Genomic DNA, 19,751 nt, shown 5'->3' with positions numbered 1-19,751 from the left:
GTCATTGTATTCCCCCTTGTTGGCTGTGTGTATGTGTGTGCGTCACCCGGTGTATGTGTACTGTATGTGTGTGTGTGTGTGTGTGTGTGTGTGTGCTATTTTCTACCTTGCAGTGAAATAAAGTTGGGTGTGAGCCACGGCTGTGAGATTTAGATGAAAGACACAGCCTGGATGGAACGTGATTATGAGATATGTTCTTGAGGCAAAACAGGACTTGGCATTTGCTGAGACAAAACCTAATCAAATTAAAGCAAAACATGGCCATTGTTGTGGAGTGTGTTCTCTGCCTGTGTCACCGTTTGAAAGGAAACAGTATAAAATAGATTCGGGCTTGTGTCTGCACAGCATCACCAACACAGTGGCTTTATTCAGATTTACACGTAGGCACTGACTAATGATGGGCGAGCCCAGTGATGCCTAAAGCATTTTATAGAGCTGTCTGGGTTATAAAAAATGTTTACTATGATGGGGCTGAATGGCTCACTGAAAGATTATTATTGTTTACAAGTTATTGTTTTAGATTAATTCACTCAGTAAAATGGTTAAATTCTCTAACTAACAGGCACAGTTCATTCTTCTGTCAGTAAGTATTTACCTCCTGTGAGTTTTCAGTCTTCACTGGCGCTCTGTATTTGTTATTGGACTATAATGAAACCTATAGTCCAACTTTTTCTCATTTTGTTTGTTTGAATGAACACAGACCGTGTCATGTCAAATGACAGCATGCGTTGTCTCTCTCTTTCTCCCAGTGAAGACATCTGTACGACATGATGAAGTTTCCTCTCTGAGTATCAATCCAGTAATTGAGCTCAGGGAGAGGAGACGTGATGTGCACACAGAGGAAGTGAAAGGCCTCTCTCGCTCTCCCCTCGCTCTTTCCTTCACTCATTCTTTCCCTCCCTTGTTCCCTCTCCATCTCTCCTGCCACACAAACACACACCACAGGCTAACACTGAGTCCTGCGCACACAACTCTTCCACTCTTCCTCGCTACCTGCTTTCACATTCAATTTGTCAGTCAGCTTTCTTTAGATGCACATCAGCTGAAATGAGTGCATTAGCTTTAGCTGCCATAATATCACTGACTGGCATGTTGCACTATGGCCCAGGCCATAAGTGGAATCTCATAATAGTGTCTTCACAGAATGACATCCTGAGTGAGACAGCGTCCTGGAGCTACACTGTCTTTACTTGTGTCTCATTATCCATCTTGTACTATTGCTTTCTCCTTCTGCTCTTACGATACCGATCATGTGGAAACTGAAGTGAGACCAGATTCAAACTTAACGCGGCCTGACACAGTCCCCACTGGAGCTCCTATTCCACTTACATGATAAAATTAAAAACATTCCCACATGCACTGAGTGGAACACTTGTCAAGAACATGCTGCTTTGCACACTTAAAATAAATCTTATACTAATCTATGGAGAACCTGACAAGGAGGAGGCCAAGGTTTCCATGCAGGCACTTAGCTGAGTAGAGAGTTGGAAAAAAACAGAGAGAGATGAGGGCCTTACATTATTTATATGTGCTAATGGTGACTGTCTGTCTGTGTGTGTGAATCTGCAACATAACAGTCTGCTAAAATAGACGCACAGCTGTAATCAAGGCCATACATTTCCTCTGCTACTGTTCTCTGCTGACTGCAGGGTCAATTGGAGTCAGTTTAGTAGCATTTGAAACTCTTGCAGTAGATTATCTCCTTTTAATGGAGATGAAAGACAATGCAGAAAGTTGGGTGCAACTGCCAAAGGAAAAGATTACCTCTGCAAAGCTATCCTCTACCTACAAAAGAAATACCTCACACACTTCCTACTTTACATAACAATCACACATCTACCACAGATAAAAACAATAGCTCATGTGCTTAACCTAGTTTTGTCCACAAAAGGAATCCATTAGTCTCATTGTGCAGCCCTTAAGCTCAGCATCACAGGGGGGAAACACACTGTTGCGCTGCTACATCCACACATGTGCCTCTCATTTCCTAAGGCAGTCCAGGGTTATCCTTCAACATCCTATTGTAAAGTTTACCAGGGGAGAGGTTCAGTGTATTAAAGTGCCCTGAGAGAAATGCTAAATGATGTAAATGCAGGCAGCTGCTTGTTGCTAATGCCATACTAGGAGGCCCAGACTAGGCTGGATGTGTACAGTATCTATATAACATCACGGGCTCTCTTTCATGTCCTCGTGCTTTCTAATAGGAACAATCTGAGCACTAATGGTATAGTAAAAGTGTAGGGAGAGACACATTCTGTTTCTGCTGTTGTTTCCGTGGCACAGGCTGGATTTAGTATAAATGTGGGTTTCAAATTAGGTCACCTGAAAATATTACTATATATTTATAGTAATAGTCTTGTGGTAACAGAAGACCTTTAACTCAAGTATATTCCAAATCTAATTAGTATAATTTTACTATACTATACTATAAATTGTCACCATTTTCATGCAGTCTTAGTTGTTAGTGTTTAGTTTGTGTTTTGTCAAGTTTGGACAGTGGTGGAAGAAGTACGCATATTGTTTGCTTAAATAAAAGTAACAATGCCACAAGGTAAAAATACCGACCCGGTGCCTTTCTGGGCGTAGTTTGCATGTTCTCCCAGTCCCTGCATGGGTTCTCTCTGGGTACTCCAGCTTCATCCCACAGTACATATAGCTTAGGTTGATTGGCGACTTTAAGTTGTTCTAAGTACTATACTTGGGTAAATGTACTTAGTTACTTTCCACCAATGAATTTGGATCTGTGCTACTATCGCCTGGAGTGGCTCTAAATTTCTACCATTAATGCAACACTTGTAACTATTTAACCCCTTGGCGTACAAACCGGGAATCATTCCTGTATCACTCATCATGTTTACTGCTGTGCTATTTTCCCATGTTCATATTCAGAAGGATCATTTGTCGCAAACTAGTTTCAACATTCATAATAACATGAAACACAAATCAACATATGAGACAAACTTTTGAGAAACATTTTTAATTGTGATAAAGTCCAATAGTCCAACATTTATAATAAAAAAAAAAAAACAACTGTCTCTGATCATCACTTGATTCGGTGCTGACATGCAAACTCTATTAAGCTGTCTTCAAATATGCAAAAATGATATGATTTTACAATGATTACATATTCACTTCCCCAGCTGGCTGGCTCCAAGCGTCTCCATTTGTCATCGACTATTGTGTCCAATTATATGATTAGCTTTGAACACTCCAGCACTTCGAGAGCTCTTGTGTGTTCTGCCGCGCAGAGTGATTCGCAAACAAAGTCATTACAACATGTATTCACACATATCAAATAACAAAACAGATGGCCACTGCGCTCGCTGCCTGATTTGTTTTCCACACGAGTGGTAGAAAAAAAAGTATTTTGTCTGAGCTGTGTTTAATGCTGACTGTTTTTATTCCCAAAGAAGAGCAGCTGGCTGTCGCGCTGTTAGATCAGCTCCTATGAAAGACAATCTTGTTTTCATTAATTTCTCTACAACAAAGGCACTTGTTGGGAAGATTTAGAATTACAGTGGGTAAAGCTTCCGGATAATTCATCACAGGGACTTGACAGGAAACTTAATTGTTTTAAATGCCAGTTGCTGTGAGCAGCGTGGCTGGTTTTTCTTTGATGGCTAACAGGTGGGACAGATAGATGACCCTCTGATGTTTCATATGACCTTCGACCTCTTGGTTATAAATCCACTTGTAGTCCACCAGCCAATAAACCTATCACGATGAACTGCAGTTCCCAGAATGCCATGTAAATTGTAAGTTCTACTCTGCCTCCTCTTATTAAACAGTGTAAATCTACCACCGCTGAATGTCATGTCTTGACTACAGTATGAAAACAGTACAGACCAGAGAAGTGCCATATGGACTCTCAGTGTAGTTTATCCTTTTAACACTGCACTACATTAACAGTGAGAATTTAACTGGGCTTGTTTATAGAGGTGTGAAAAAACAGGAATAAAACCAGAATCTCATTAAGGAAATGCACAGTATAATACAGCACAGTACAATAACTGTTCTGGGAATTGATATTGTATGTGGTTACACCACAGGGTGCCTTGACACTGCATAGTTACTCAGCTACACTGACTTGCTGTCTAATCCAGTTAAGACTGTGCTGGTGTGACAGACACACTAACTTGATTATTTTAGCAATTGGCAACACCAAATCAAATCTCAGCTCGGGTGATGTTTGTTCAGGACAGCTTTCAAAACCATCACATTCAAACAGGAGATTTTTTTTTCATTTAAATTAAACAGTCTCTTTACAGAGATAGAACTGTCACACTTTCAGCACCTTCTAACTCATCACTTGTCATTTGAGGAATAAATTGTTGATAAATTGCTAGATCTTGTATTATGATACTTTTAGCAGAGTCTGACTCAAATGTTTCTCTGTCCAAAAAAGGTTGTTTTTTTAAGGTTAAGGCTGCTTTAAATCTTGTAAATAGCCTCTCTGACATCTCTTCAGGATGTTACTGTAAATGCACTTCAAGTGTCTGAATCATTTAACATCTAATCAATACAGTTTTCATCGCAACAAAACACTCGTCAGTCCGATTCCTGCTTGAGGAAGCTGTTGTGACTGTAGTTAACTTCCCTGAGAGGAAGTGGATTGGTTATTTCACACAATCCAAACTGAAATATTGGCTTTGGTAATGACAGTTCAAATCTAATAATAAGCAGAGAGACAACAAATCTTGCACTACCTGCTTTAAAAGTAAAGAAAAGCAATGTTCTGATGTGCTCTGGCAGGTAAATGGGAGCTAGCTGTGCCATGCTGCCATCACCTGGACAGTACAGTTTCAGCAACTTCCAGGACACCTCTGGTGTGTATTATAACTGTGTCCTGGACAAAGTGGTTGGCATTAAACCCCAAAAACATAATAAAGAGAAGTGGCACCAGTCAAACAAACCTTTTTCATCTGCATCTCATCTGCATGACCTCATGCAGCATTTATAATTATCTTTGCTCAGTCATAATGAAACACTGAGGTGTTACAAAAGTGAAGTTGCAAATACAGTGTGGTGGAGCGACCTTTGCATGTATGAAGAGCCCACCATTATTTCCTGTTGGTTTCCTCCCATGGTGGTTCTAAGGCTCCTTTTAGCTCTTGGTTCACATGACTGAGAGGAGTTTGAATGTTTTTACATAATAACAAAGCCAACACTGAGATACTGTGAGTTATGTTTTAAATGATTGCAAGCTTTATTTTTGCTTGCATGTGTTACACCTGAGCCACAGCCACCCGTGCTGTGTCTGCCAGAGCAAAGATGCACAGAAAACATCTCAAGTCTCATGGGTGAGTCAATCAGCTCTGAACACAGATGTTTTTGCCACAACAGCCGCACTCCCATACTGTGAGTGTAAATTACACCTTGGAAATTAATTGCAAGTTTTGATCCTTTTGCTAATAAACCATGCACATGGTGATGCATTCAGTGTTACATTGTGCCAAAGCGTGCACAGGACTTATAGTGTAGATGTGCTGTTTGAAATGAAAGTTTGACGCTTGTTTCATATCATTGCGCTGTTCATGTTGCTTAGTGATCGAATGCTGCCTGTGTGTGTGTGCCTGCTTTTTCGCCTCACGCTTCGCAGATAGTTCCTGTATAGAATCACACTGATCACCCTGTCCTGGAACTGTTTGGAGACAATGTAGTACAAAATAATGTCTAACACTGTGCTCATGTTCATCAGGAATGTGGTGAAGACTGCCCATGTGTGAAATCCCCCGTCTATGCCATTCCCCAGCAAAGGGAACAGTAAACACACATGAAAAGGCACGAAACACACCAATATTTGGACAATGAGTGTGATGATAATCCGGATTGACTTCTGTTTCACTTTAGGTTTGAGTTTGGAGGTGCGGCCATGGATCAGATTATCCACAATGACAATATAGCAGCCGATCATCATACATATGGGAACCAGGAAGAAGAAAATGAGTCGTACAAAGTTGACAGGGTTGTCGTAGCGCATGTAGATGATGTCTTGCATTTTGATGCAGGTGGTGAAGTTGGAGATGCGATCGGGGTCATTCTCAGAAAAGATCAGGGGTACAGTGCTGCCCAGAGTCATGAGCCACACCCCCAAACTTGCCACCACAGCCTTGGGGACATTCCTTAGCTCCTTGATGTGCTTTGGCTGTACAATGGCCATGTAGCGGTCAGCGCTGATCAGAGCAAACAGCCACAGAGCCATGCAGGGGTAGAAAATGGTGAGAGCAGCACTGATACGGCAGAAAATGTCTCCAAAAGGCCAGTAGTCCTGGTGGTGGTAAACCATCCTGAAGGGGAGCAGAAGGATAAAGGTGAGGTCTACCACTGCCACGTTGATCATGTAGACAGTGACAGAGTTCCTCTTCTTGGTTGTGAGGGCAAACACCCACAGAGCAGTGAGATTGACTATGACTCCTATGATGAAGACAAAACTGTAGAAGATCAGGCCTGCCATGCGGTAATGCAGTGGTTCCTGCTCCAGGCTCACGGGCCTGGACTCCATAGACATGTTGGAGTTGTTCAGATCCAGCATAGTGAAACTGATGGAATTCAGCAGAAAGAACACTGTTAATTAATGATTACACATTGTCTCCATTAAATTATTTTGCTGTGTCACAAACCTCTGCTGTCTATTGGCCATTTATTTTCATGAAGTCTTTCATTTATGTTGAAAGGTCGTGTGCTTTTAGAAAGGTCTTGTTGAGGAAAAAAGGGTATTTTGGCCATCTACTGTGTCTCTTTGGAAGACGGCACATGTGGAACTAATCAGATCTAAGAGGAGCAGTTCTGTAACGTACCATCAGCTACAAAATTGTAACAATTTCTTTTTTAATAAAAGTTTTGACTATATGAGTTTTAAAGTTACAAATGAGCAAGACTAGGTAATGCAACTTACTTTTGAACATTATGTAGAAAGAATTCCTCATTACTCCACAGAAGGTCAACTTCTAAGAAAAAAGCAAACAAAGCAAAAAAGAAAAAACTTTATAAACTTCTTTTCAGCTCACAATATAAGCAAAGTTCTGTGTTCAAATGAGAACAAAATGTATGAAACAAATTGGTTTGCAGAAAAAACACTGGAACTGAAATGGCCAGAGGCTGCTTCTAAATATGGACCTGTCTGTTTTACATTCTGAGAATCTGCTGCTTGATCATTTGAATACTTATTTTTGAAAATGCTGCAGCTGCACAGAGGAAGGCAACTAGATAATGAGTGCTAGACGTGCCTGTTTACAATTAAACATATAAGCAAAGAGCAAATATGCTGTGTATCTTCTGTACATTACAGTGTGGATAGAAATAATTAACTGTGGTGGGGGTACAAATGTGGAAGTGAGATGCTGTGTCTTGATAAGAAATCATGTGACTTCCGTACTAAAAATGGCATTCTTATTGTTCTGTACTGTCTATTGTATATAATGTGAGTTGTGAGTGATCATTAAAAAAAAACAAAAACAGTTAACCTGAACAACAAACACTACGTGATTTAAAACGGATTCTTCTAAAACACACAAACAGCAAGTAGCTATAAAACACAAAAGCTAAAGTGACTTGTCCCCCTGTTAAAGGTCAAACAGATCAGCTAGCTTTGCCTGTACAATAAAAAACTTACCACAGAAATCAAGAAAACATCCTGACGAGCTTGCACCAACAGGTTTATGAAGCGGCGCAGCGAGTTATCTGAGCATACTGCTCTAACAGCCAAAACAGGGAAGTGAATGCTTTCTTAAATGGTAAAATGATGGAAATGGTGGTGAGACTGAGCGCAGTGTAAAGCCCCCATCACTTCCTGTGCTGTCTGTGGGCTGTAGTTTCTGTACTTTAGATTCCTTTACAGTATCTACGTAGTCGGAACACAAAGGGCTATAGCTTTCCAAAGTCTGCAATTACACCCCCTTAAAGAAAATGATGTGCCATTAGAAGTGGGAGTGTGTTTGGCAGGCACAGAGATGGCAGATTTAGGGCGAGTTATTGATTGGAAAAGTGGGGTCTGTCACAGCACATTAGTTCTCAGGGGAGTAATCCACAGCAGGTTGCTGTGAGAAGCATCTGCTGCTGGAGAGAAGTAATTAAAAACAGGATGTTGAGGCAGTTGCCATATAAACAGGAAATAAGACGGTGGTAATAGACACTTCACGCTGATGCTGTGAGATGGTTTTATACCACGTCGACTTAATGGATGCAAAGCGCATACCTCAGGTGAAACACTCAAGGTCAGTCTGGACCCGAATTGAATACAGATTAATGTGTGTGTGAGCTGATAACAACCATAAATTAGGATGTTTGGCTCAAAGAACATTGCGCAATCAAAACTTTCCCCCCTGGTCTCCTAACTGGTATTTTTCATTGCATTTATAGACCTTATGAAATACAGAGCATTTCCTGTTTGTGTCCCCTCACCTCTCTCCACTGTCTACTCTATTTAACCTTCATAAACAGTTCTATTTGTTATATATTTTGTTTTGAGGATACAGGTTTTTGCCATTTAGTCAGCTTACATGCTGAACCTCTTTCCATGTTCACTACATGATTTTTACCTATGTATTTTAGGCACAATGTTTAGATGGAAGCCGCCCATTCAGGCTAATTCTTATTCCTGGGAAATAATTATCCATCGGCTTGTCCTCTCAATGTGTCTTAAAAGTCTCCTACCAGATGGTACTTTGTGTTCATTGCAATATGTTGTTATGACAACAGTCTGTGTGTTGTTTTCCTCTCTTTGATACTTGTCATGTGGTTGCCTTAGTAAGTTCTTCACTCGAATGATAAACAGTGTAAGTGGATTGTGAATATCTAGACATCAGGTTATGGCTTTTTCAAAAAAATGTTTTAAATATTTAATTTTATGCTCTGCCATTCTTATTTATTATCACAAACAAAAGTAAAAATTTGAACAAAATAATTAATTGTCCTTCTTTCTTTGTGTTTGTCCATTCTGAGATTAGATGTATGATGCCTGTGAAAAATCCATTGTACAATCTCTTGCATTACCTCTTTACCATGTGATACACTGCCCTCTAGAGGCTGAGTAGAAATACTACAAACTGTCAGTCTGGCTCTAGTAATGATATTTACCTTTGGCATTGTTCATTTCTTGTTATTGCAGGACCACGTTATTATATGAACATTTATTTGTAGCAATTGCTGCACAAAATAAGTTAACATGAGCTGCAAAATAAGAAGTTCTAGTCTGGTTAACATTTTTGCTTATCTAAGCTGAGTTTACACATTTATAGAGTAGAATAGTTTAAAATTATATTACTGAATCAGAAGTTAAAGATTACATTCATACATGTTTAAAGACATATAACAATTCTTAGTAATAAACTGTGTTTGACATGGTGCATCTACAAAGAAGCGTAATTACCTCACTGAACATCTTAAAATAACTTATTTTCCATTTCACTGATTGAGAAGTTTAAAATCCTGCTTGTGCATATACGTCTTGATCTGAGATTTAATGTGAGTGCAGAGGAAGTTTTCCCAGTTCATCAGAGAAATAAAATCAGCCTTCTGGTGTCAGAGTGACACCAGAAGGCTGCGCATCGAGGTCCCAGTGTGAAGCGACAGTGAGGAAGCCACATTTCTGAGTGAAGAGGGACTCAAGTTAAAACAAATTCAGAGATAGAGAGGGGATGTTGAGGTGCTGCGCTCATTTTCTGGACAATACATTGATATTATTGATATATGTTGCTGATGTATTCAGATCTACAAGGTGTAAAGACAGTGAGCTCTCCCACACTTCCAGCCAGTCCCTTTAAAACAAGCACTTTTCTTTAATCTGTAAAGAAATCATGCGATGGGAAAAAATACTGTTATAAAGCAGATGGCAATTATATGCAGTAGGGGAAGAAGTACTCAGATTGTTTACTTAAGCAAAAGTAACAATACCACAGTGTAAAAATACAAGTAAAAGTCCTGCATTCAAATTGTTACTTAAGTAAAAGTACAATTATTAGCATAAAATATGCTGAAAGTACTAAGAATGAAAGTAATCATTATGCAGAATGGAACATTAATGTATATATCATATTACTGGACTCTAATTATTGCTTACAGCACAGTTAATGTTGCAGCTAGTAAAGGAAGAGCTAATGTTAACTACCTTATACTGTATGAACACTGCTGGGTAGTTTGTGAACTTCCCACCAGGAGCAATAAAGTCGTATGATTATAGTGTAAACTCCTTAATTAATCTCACTCTGAAAAGTACCTAGTAAGTAACTTAATTAAATAAACTTACTTTCAATACTGATTAACATTTTTTCATCATTTTTTACAGTTTCCTGGCACCGGAATAAAAACACTGAGATCAAACGTAAAGTTTCCAGTTGTGTGTGGGTGAGTGTGCAGGTGTGTAATCACCAGTGCAAAATTAAAAAATAACTGAATTAACTGATTATCAGGCCTGCCACGATCCCGGTCTTTGTCTTTGTGCCATGTTTGCCTTGGGCCCTTCTATTGTGACAAAGACAACTGATTTCAGTTCTTAGACAATTCACCGACTATTTGTACTGGGGTTTTACTATTGTGCTCAAGTTTCCACATCAAAGTTTCTGCAACTTAGGACATATATTTATTTCGGTTAACCACCTTGCTGTCATTGTGAAGCTGAAACTTTTACTACAAGGAATATTATAGAGAAAACATACTGCGTTCTGTTCAGTGCTCAAGCTTTGCCACTGGCTCTGCTGATGCACTTTGCTGCTGAACTTTCCTCCACTGCTTTGTCTGGTTTTGTTTTCAGTCATATCTGTTGTACCATCTGTTGTTGAGGCTGCCAGATGTATGAAGGTGATACATGAGGGAAGATAGTGATTCTGTTTTTGCTGGCTATTCACTCTCTATAATTGCATAGCTGTATTCCAAAGTAAATAATTGGGAATATCCGATATGTACACTACCATAATAACATTCACTCTTGCACATATAAAAATGTTTTATTTCTCTTATCAATCCAATATGTTTGAACTTTACAATGGATATCAAATCACCAATTAGCAGACTAAGCAAAGGAACAGCCTCATTTACAACAACTTTCAAGCACCGGAAAACATTTTATCTTAAATTATTCACCATCTCTCATAGCTGAACAATCTTATAACCACTCTCTGTGACATGAGGCGTTAAGGATGGAGTGGAGTGCAGACTATGATTCGGAGGTGGTTGCCAGCTGCGCAGACAAAATGTTAAAAATATACATTGTTTCTGGCAAATTCTCACACAGACAGAAATATTTACTAAATTCAATCAGAATTGTTCATGCAACCTGTCATATGTGTTTAGTGTGCGCAGGTTACGCACATAGAATTATAAAGCATTGAATTTGAAACTTCAAAATACCACATGAAACATAAAATAGCTGCTGGAGATGCCTTAGCACAAACAGAACTGATTAACTGTGCAGATTAAACAGCCTTGTGGTCCAGTTAAATAACATCTGATGTTAATAAGCATAATGCTGCCACACTGAATTTAAAACAAAACTGAAAATTTTGTATTCTGATACCACTTCAGAAAACGGTCTAAGCTAGTAAATAAAATAGCATCACTGTTCTCATTTAGTTTCAGCCTGAGTCAGTGAATGCTAAAGCAGCTAACATACAGCAATAAGTGACCACTTTATCACTTTTCTGAGACATTACACCTAGTGTGTGGCTACCCAAATCGAGCCTGACGGGACCCGTCTGCATGGCACGGGTCAGGTTCAGACAGGCGTGCAGCCCAGTTCATGCTTTAATTATAACTGTACATAACTGGAACTTGAGAGAACTTTGATTTCCGTTTGGAATGAAGCTCATACCTGTGTCTACCGAAACATTTCAGTTCATAAAGGCTGTGATTAGTTGTAATGTCACTGACTTGTTATTTTAAACTTTACTTTTCAGAGCTTCAGAGTATATTACTTTTAGAAATATGTTAGTTTCACATGTTCATTGTCTTTTATGCATAAAAACATACTCTGATGTATCTTCCTTTTTGCCCTTAGCTGCCTCAACTCTGCTTTTGAGGAATTCACTAATATTAAATCTCTAAACACAACAGGTGCTGAAATTTTTGTAAACTGTCATTTTGTTGATGTTCTTTAAAAAAAAACAAACTTGTGGACACTAATTTAATCCTGATGCTTAGTAGCTGCCTTGGTTCATGAGGAGTGTGTTTGCGGTTTGCTTGAGACCCTGTCCTGATTAAAACTGAGGCATAATGTTCTCATTTTGTGCTACTCTGATGTCTAACCTCTTCAGTTCATTCTTACTGTTATCATATCCTTTCTGTGAGTCGGTCACTGTGTGTACACACAGAATTGTTGAGTTGCATGTTGATGCCTTCGATAACATCCTTGGAGGAACCCTCAGGTGATGTCCTCACTGCGCTGGAGAAAGACATGCTGATCTGCATCTTCAGGATCTTCAGAAGTTTCTTCTTGTAGCCCTTGCAGGCAAAAAAGTAGATGAATGGATCCAAACAGGAGTTGAGGTTCATCATACACACGGTGACGTGCAATGATATGTTAAAAGCTGTGAGGTCGGCACAATCGGGGCTCGATGCTAGCTTGCGCATCATGTACTGCAGGATGTCAATGTGATAGGGGCTGAAACAAACAACAAACACCAGGGACACACAGCAGATCACACCGATGGCCTTGCGGCTCCGGCCAGACTTGTCTCTCAAAGGGTTGGCTTTGGTTCTTAAGTGGAGTTTGAAGCATAGGGCAGAGTAACACACCAGGATGGTGACCACAGGAATGATATAACCAATAAAGACGGCACCAATCAGTATAGAGGCAATATGGTCAACCTTCTCAAAGTTGGGGTATTCCATACAGGTGATGAAGCCATCATGCTCCATGTGCGTCATGGGCATTTTGAGGAGGGGGAGGGTCTGCGCCAGGACCAGCATCCACACGCCAACACAAATGTAGTACACGTTCTTGACTTTTTTGAGTCGGGCATAGCGCAGAGGCAAGACCACAGCAATGAAACGATCTATGCTGAGGCAGGTCATGAAATTGACCCCCGCATAGGTGTTTATATAGAAGATGAGGCCTGAGATCTTGCACGTCCACTCACCCAGAGTCCAGTGGAAGCCAAGTGCATAGTAAGCAATCCTCAAAGGCAGCGAGAGGGCAAAGAGGATGTCTGAGATGACCAGGTTGAGGGAGTACAAGGTGGTAGAGTTCATCTTTTTCAGATTGGGACGGATGACGTGGAGGGCAAGGCAGTTACCGAACAGCCCCACGATGAACACAACGCAATAGAACAGAGGCATGAGGACTCTGGCTTTGTCCCGGTGGGTGTATAGGGTGTAACAGCTGGAGTCGTTGTTCAGTGAGAGGGTGGAGGTCACAGGCACAGTGGTAGAACCCATCATATTTTAGCAACCAGTAACTGCAAAAAGAAAGAATGTGTTAACGTTATAATTAAACTCAAAGATTTACATTTCACTGTGCATTTCCCCCTCATACTGTGCTTAAAGTAAGAATAAACTAAATCAGGCATGTTGTGAATTTTAAAATGTGTAATAAAACATATTCATTTATGATGAAATGAAACTTACATCTTGGCACATGTTTAATATACTGCTTTCAAAGAGGAAGTCGCACTATGTCATTACAGTTTCCAGTCTCCTGCTCCATTAAACATTTCTTTAAGCCTTTTTTGTATTTATGTGCACTTTTTTGTATTAATGAAGAACAGTTTCGTTTAAAAAAAATACAGCAACATGGCAACAATATAATGTTTTCTTACACTGTGAAATGATGTAAAACAAATTTGAATGTGATGCTCTCATATTCACAGCTCTCACAAAAGATGAAGGTGTAGTTACTGTAGTTTTTTTTGTTTTCTCTCAGTTAACCAAAACTAACTGTTTCAGGTAGGTGAACAGCAGTCAGAGGGCACAACCTGTCAAACACAAACAGTTTGTGTGGTGTATGCTGCCACCTTGTGGTTCTTTTTGAGCCCAAACTCTGCCTCTATGTTAGCCTCAGTTTTACCAACCACAACCAAACCTTCACATTTCTGAAAAAAAAGATGAAAGTTTAAGCATTAAGTCCAGTGTGTATCTGTTTTGATGATCTGATCTTATATTAATTTTAGGTTGCATTTCTAGATTTTTTATATATGAAGAAGGGAAAAAAGCAGAGGTGGTAAGGACAATCCATTTACAAAATATAACATTTCCCCACTGTAGTCTGCATATTTGACTCACAGGGTATATTTGGGGGGTTTCTGATGATGTCTGTAGCCCTAAGTGATATGAAGGAAGTCACTGAATAACAAGGCTTTGCTGTGATTCTGTCTGCAACTGCAACACTCTCGCACCTGTACCACGAAAACACTCAGATATGACATTGTAGATGAGGAAGTCCACTTCCCCAGGGTGCTCAGTCTCAAATGGTAGGCAGCTGGAAAGTCATATGTTTGCGCCAAAATTATAACCCACTCATGCTATAGCTATCTCCTCGCGCACGTGGTGCAGGGGAAAAACCGTTTCCTGGCTAATGCAGACAAAAGGATATGTGGGACAAATATGCAGCAACTCTATTTTAAAATATCTTTACCAAAACGATGTTGTATAAACATATTTAGCTACGTGAAGATCCATATTTTTCTATTTGTACTTATTTCAGTAAGGCTCAGTTGTAATAGTGGTTTGTTTCAAAACATGGGTGTTGTAAATGTATTTGCTGATTTGCTTTCACCCTGGAATAAATGTGTGTGTGTGTGTGTGTGTGTGTTTATATATGCATACGCATCTGTAGGTATTATCTACCGGCATTTCCAACGCAGTATCTAATCTATTTCACATTTCACAGTAAATAATTCCCCATAACCCCAGAGGATGGACTTACCTCACAGGTGGAATGTTTTTCTTCAGAGGTTCCAAAATCACGCTGATCCAGAAGACATGGAACTTCTTGTGCAAAGTGTTTCTCTAAATTACAAGAGGTGTCCTGACAGTACTACAGCCACTCTGCCTTGAGTGCGAACAGCATGGTGTAAAGAAGTCAAGATCCGTATCTGCTGCCAGTAACCATAGTGACAAAATATCCTGTTGTAGCGCTCATGCTCTGTCTTTGTCTGTCTCTCTCACTTTTGCTAAAGCTCTCAAAATATGTCATTGTGCATAATTTTGCAACACCTACTTATCTAAAAAAGTGTCTGTCATGTGAGTACTAATCTGACGTACATAATATGTCATTTTGTTTTTGTGACCTACAAAAACTGTGGGAGTTGAATCATCTGTGACGTTTGGGAAAGGCATATGTAGTTTCATCTAGTGTGTTGTACCATGTATAATCCTATGGTTTCAGCTGCCTGCATGAGACCGCCCTGAGATTTCTTTTTTTTTTTGAGCTGGTTGTAGAGATTCATTTTACCATGACCTTTTTTTTTGTTATTGTGGTACAGCTACACCATTGTTCTCTCGGATAATCCCCAGTTAGTTCATAACTTTACAGTTTGCATTTGTAGGCAAATGAGTTGTATCAAAATCAGGAGCTTCCTCTTTGGTCCAGAAACACCTTTTTGTTTTGAGCTCAGAAGCATTTTCAGATACACTTATGACTCATTTTCTCCAGTAATTTCTTTTCAAGCACTTGAGCATGTTGTGGTAGAAAGTAGCCAGTTACTTTTCTGACCATGTACTGTATTTGAATATCATGCTATGCAACTTTTTAAAACTATATTTATACATTTATCTGACAGCTATAGGTAGTACATTTATTTGCTGATGCTTTCTGTTAATCTGATTATTAAAAGTGTGACATTTACAGTTTTATAGATTAAAATGAGGAGAAATTTCAAACTACTTCAGCAGTATATAAAGTAATTAAAATGAACTCCATACCAACTGCAGGGCACTAGTCGTTTTACAAACTGAGTGCGTCTCTTTATTTTACATATTTTGCTGATTGCACTTTTACATAAGTATCATTTAGAATGCAGGACTTGTTATCACTACATTTACTACAAGGATCTGAGTAGTTCTTCCAACAGTTATGCCCCAAGTCACCAGTGGCTTCCTGTGGTGAGTGCACAGTAATGTCACAGTTTCAAAAGGCCTTTGTGAACATATTCTATGCTGCTGTATAAGGTGCAGGAGTAGAAGCACACAGTGAAAACACAAATGTTCTTTTAAGTGAGAGATCAGAGTATTTCAGATGTAATATGTGGTCAAACCTCAATATATTACAGTCAAAAAAAAGACTTCGAAATGTGACTAGTTACACTTTACGTTACTTGTTACTGTATAAAAAAAAGGGTAGCCAAAAATATTTGTATCAGGAGGTTTCTGTTCACATGATTTAGGTTCCATGTACCAGCCGCAATTCTGTGGGTGTTCACACCTTTAATTCCCCCCACCTTTTGTTTTCTCCTACAGCATATAACCTGTGAAGCCGCAGGTAGCGTGTGCATATGTGCACATTTGATTTTTCCAATCAATCCACAGATTTCTCAGAATTAATGTGCTTAGTGTTGATCCACCCCCGCCCCCCCTTAATGCAGCAGAGCAAGAAATAAGCTCCTGCGTGTGGAATATGAAGAGTCGTTAAATGCTGTTGAAAATGATTTAAATATCTGCAACAGTCCTGTAATTCTTCCTCTTCTTCTTCTTTTTAAATTGTCCACAACCTTTCTTTGCTCAAAACAAGTTCTGTGGTGAGGGAGAGGAAGCAGAGTAGCTTCCTCATGGCCCAGCCTTGTGGGTCTGAGTCACTGGGCTTCAGACAAACACTCATGGCATTTTGGCTATTCATATTCATGGCTATTCATAGAAGACAATGGGGCTGTGATTACTAACTAAATAAAATCGCATGCCTTTAGTCCTCTTATTTTCAAATGAAGACATTATGGTCCTGATAATAATAAAAAGCACAACTGCCTTGAACCATTGACATATTTCTCAGGAAAGCATTGTTTCATACACCATTTGTACAATGAAGGAAGTCTTGAGAAAAGGATGTTCTCTTGATGTTTATCTGTTGAAATATTGTACACTGTGAGTCTTTACGTACCTTCAGTTGATGCTCTAATTTACAGAATAGGCTGCATGCCAGGAGTTTATAAGGCAGATGAACATAACAGAGACCACTTCTGAGGTGGTGTTATGCGAGTGCTTTAAAATGTCCACAACCATTTCTTTGCTCCATATATTAATAGAAGTCCTAATATAGATATAATTTTAAGGATATTAAAAATATTTACAGGGTTTTTAGGTTTAAGCTGATAGTTGAAATAGCAGATTACTCTGCATGAAATGAACACAGAATACTTTTCAAGTATGTAAGTACCACTTGAGTGCATTGCTGTATTCTGTGTGTTTGGTACCAAACATGGCGCAGAGCTGAATGTACGATGTAAGTAGTCAAGTAGCAAACAATGCTGTTTTACAACACGTGATTGAGATAAGATTGCAACATTAGCACAGGAAACGTCTGTGGCCGTTCTTATTTTTTCCGAAAATCATGGTTTCATAGCAAAGTAACTAGACTTTTAACCTATGAGATTTCATAACACTTGATATCAGCAGTGAGATATGAATGTGAAATGTGACATGATGCAGAAGAGTCGACTGTGTTTTTGGTGTAAAAATGTAAATAAAGCAACCACCAGGTTTTTAAGACAGTTTCTGCTTCTACAGTTTTACAGCCATAAAATTATATTAAAGAGCTTTTAAGTATAATATTTTCTGTTCAACTTTACCTTTCACTTTCAGTCACGCATAACGTACTGTACCATCACAATGTGTATGATGGTGGCACATTTTTGTTGTGTTGCTCTGTGCTCCAGCATAGTTGATTTAATTTAAACAATCTTTTCTATTCAAAACTGGTGTGGGCATCCTTTAACACCTTTGGAACTTAGCATTTTAATGTCAAAATCATTGTTTCATTTAAAATCTGACCTACAATGTTTACGTTCTTACAACTGCACGGCCCTTTAATTGTGGCTGAGTAGGAACTGGATGCAGTTGCAGCAGAAGACGTGTTGTAACGATAACATCGTAGTTATTAATCCACTTACTGCTGCTGTGCCATGACAATTTGTTCAAAACGGTATTTGGCTAGTTATCAAAAAATATAAATCATTAATAATAAGCCCTAAATCAAGGGTGTAAAGTGGAGTGCAATTAAAATACCACAAATTACAATATACAAGACTTTACATCATAACTGTTTCAAACCAGGAAACAAGTACTGCAGCTGTTGTTACATGAAAGGGAACAATGTAAGTCAGGGGTCTGCACCTGATGTGTGTTCACAGAACACAGCCTTGTGTTGTGATTCCAGTGAGTCACAGGATGGCAGCAATGTCCTAACTGCTCTGTCACAGGCAAATTCTCCTCTAAAACACGTTGCACACAATATTCTGACAGATGTTCTGTTCCCAGCTGTAATGACATCGAGGGTACCTAGAACAGATACTATACAACCACTGAAAGTCAGTGGTTAGGAAACCATTCTTCGATTCTCGACTACAGAAATGATTTAATCACTAATGTTTTACTGCCTATCGTGCTGAAGAAATGAGCGAACATTCTGCTGGACTTTTTGTTGACAGAAAAGTACAGAGTAACATCAGCCTTGTCCCAAAAAGTTTAATTATGGTGCTGAAGGTCAAAGGTTCCTGTCCCACTGAATTTAAATGGCATTCCTTGGCATAATCTCTAGAATGTTCTAATAAACAACACTCTAATGAAGTGTCTGTGAACCATCAGTCAGACCATCTATTAGCCGGGGACGCTACCATTAAAAACAAGTACTGTCTCATTTAATTGTTTGTGATGTTATTTAAATGCTGCAGCCCTGCTCTGTCATCGTGGCAGGTGACAGAGCAGCTGGGACATGGCCCTCCTTAAAAAAAAAGCAACTTGCTATATACAAGCTACAAGATGCTTTTGAGCTCCAAGTCACGCATGTGTTTCTTATAGTTGGCAGTTTTGAATTTTGCTGCTGTTGTTATACAATAATGTGCATCACAACAGCAGAATGTTAATGTCTGGGAAGGATCATGGTTATGGCATATAAACTGTTATGGTGTCATTCAAGTAGGTAGACGATGCTTGGATCCGAGAAACACCAATGGATGTGTATCAGCCACAAAGGGCCTCTTGAGAAAAATGTGCACTGTTTGATGTTTTCAGTGTGGCTGCTTGCCTGACTAGACATGGTGTGATTAATCTGACACCGCCTACTATCAGGGTGGCATTTACATCCTGTACACCTGCATGTGGATTCTGGATGTTCTCACCATCCTTTGTACCCCTTTACTTCAGGCTAACCTAAGTGTAATTTCCACTAGAGGTGGGCATACTTTGTTCCAGAAAATTTGAAGCATCAGTGTCTGTAGAGTCTGCTACAGTCAGCTAAAGGTCAATGGGTCAATGGGTAATGGAAGAAAAATAAAAGCAAATGAAGTGCAAAATTAAAAGCAGTGAAAAATGGTCTCCTACTGAGTCAGTATTTGAATTTCAGGGACTCCTAAATGAACAAGTTATTTATTTCTTTTCTGAAAATCACAAATGAATTTTACAAAGATATCAACATCAGTATCACAAATGAATTTTACAAAGATATCAACATCAGTATTCAATAATCAAACACTTCTTCATGACACACATGTGAGATCACGGGGCAGCTTTTTCAAAAGCTCAGGAAATGTTACATTTAAATATGGGACTCTGCACTATAAACAGAGAACCTGCACCTGCTTAAATTTGTAGAACACACCTACCAAAGCTCCACC

The 19,751-nt window shown here is 39.2% G+C and overlaps 2 protein-coding genes across 2 annotated transcripts; both read right to left on the bottom strand.

Annotated features, from left to right (window-relative positions):
- Positions 1–3,035: 3,035 nt before the first annotated feature.
- Positions 3,036–7,693, bottom strand: gpr18 (G protein-coupled receptor 18). The gene is made up of 3 exons (XM_020609298.1): positions 7,613–7,693; positions 6,896–6,947; positions 3,036–6,539 (listed from the first exon to the last, which is right to left on the bottom strand). The coding sequence occupies exon 3, from the start codon at positions 6,530–6,532 to the stop codon at positions 5,516–5,518; it is 1,017 nt and encodes a 338-aa protein (XP_020464954.1). The 5' UTR covers positions 6,533–6,539; positions 6,896–6,947; positions 7,613–7,693; the 3' UTR covers positions 3,036–5,515.
- Positions 7,694–10,971: 3,278 nt separating this feature from the next.
- Positions 10,972–15,053, bottom strand: gpr183a (G protein-coupled receptor 183a). The gene is made up of 2 exons (XM_020609470.1): positions 14,855–15,053; positions 10,972–13,388 (listed from the first exon to the last, which is right to left on the bottom strand). The coding sequence occupies exon 2, from the start codon at positions 13,369–13,371 to the stop codon at positions 12,262–12,264; it is 1,110 nt and encodes a 369-aa protein (XP_020465126.1). The 5' UTR covers positions 13,372–13,388; positions 14,855–15,053; the 3' UTR covers positions 10,972–12,261.
- Between the last annotated feature and the right edge of the window lie 4,698 nt (positions 15,054–19,751).

The sequence above is a fragment of the Monopterus albus genome, unplaced genomic scaffold (genome assembly GCF_001952655.1).
Source record: "Monopterus albus unplaced genomic scaffold, M_albus_1.0 scaffold99.1, whole genome shotgun sequence".
Classification (NCBI taxonomy): Eukaryota; Metazoa; Chordata; class Actinopteri; order Synbranchiformes; family Synbranchidae; genus Monopterus; species Monopterus albus.
This window is presented reverse-complemented; position numbering and strand designations above follow the sequence as displayed.

Excerpts from the sequence above, each read along its gene's own strand:
- gpr18 (XM_020609298.1), bottom strand. The coding sequence starts at position 6,532 with ATGCTGGATCTGAACAACTCCAACATGTCTATGGAGTCCAGGCCCGTG.
- gpr183a (XM_020609470.1), bottom strand. The coding sequence starts at position 13,371 with ATGATGGGTTCTACCACTGTGCCTGTGACCTCCACCCTCTCACTGAAC.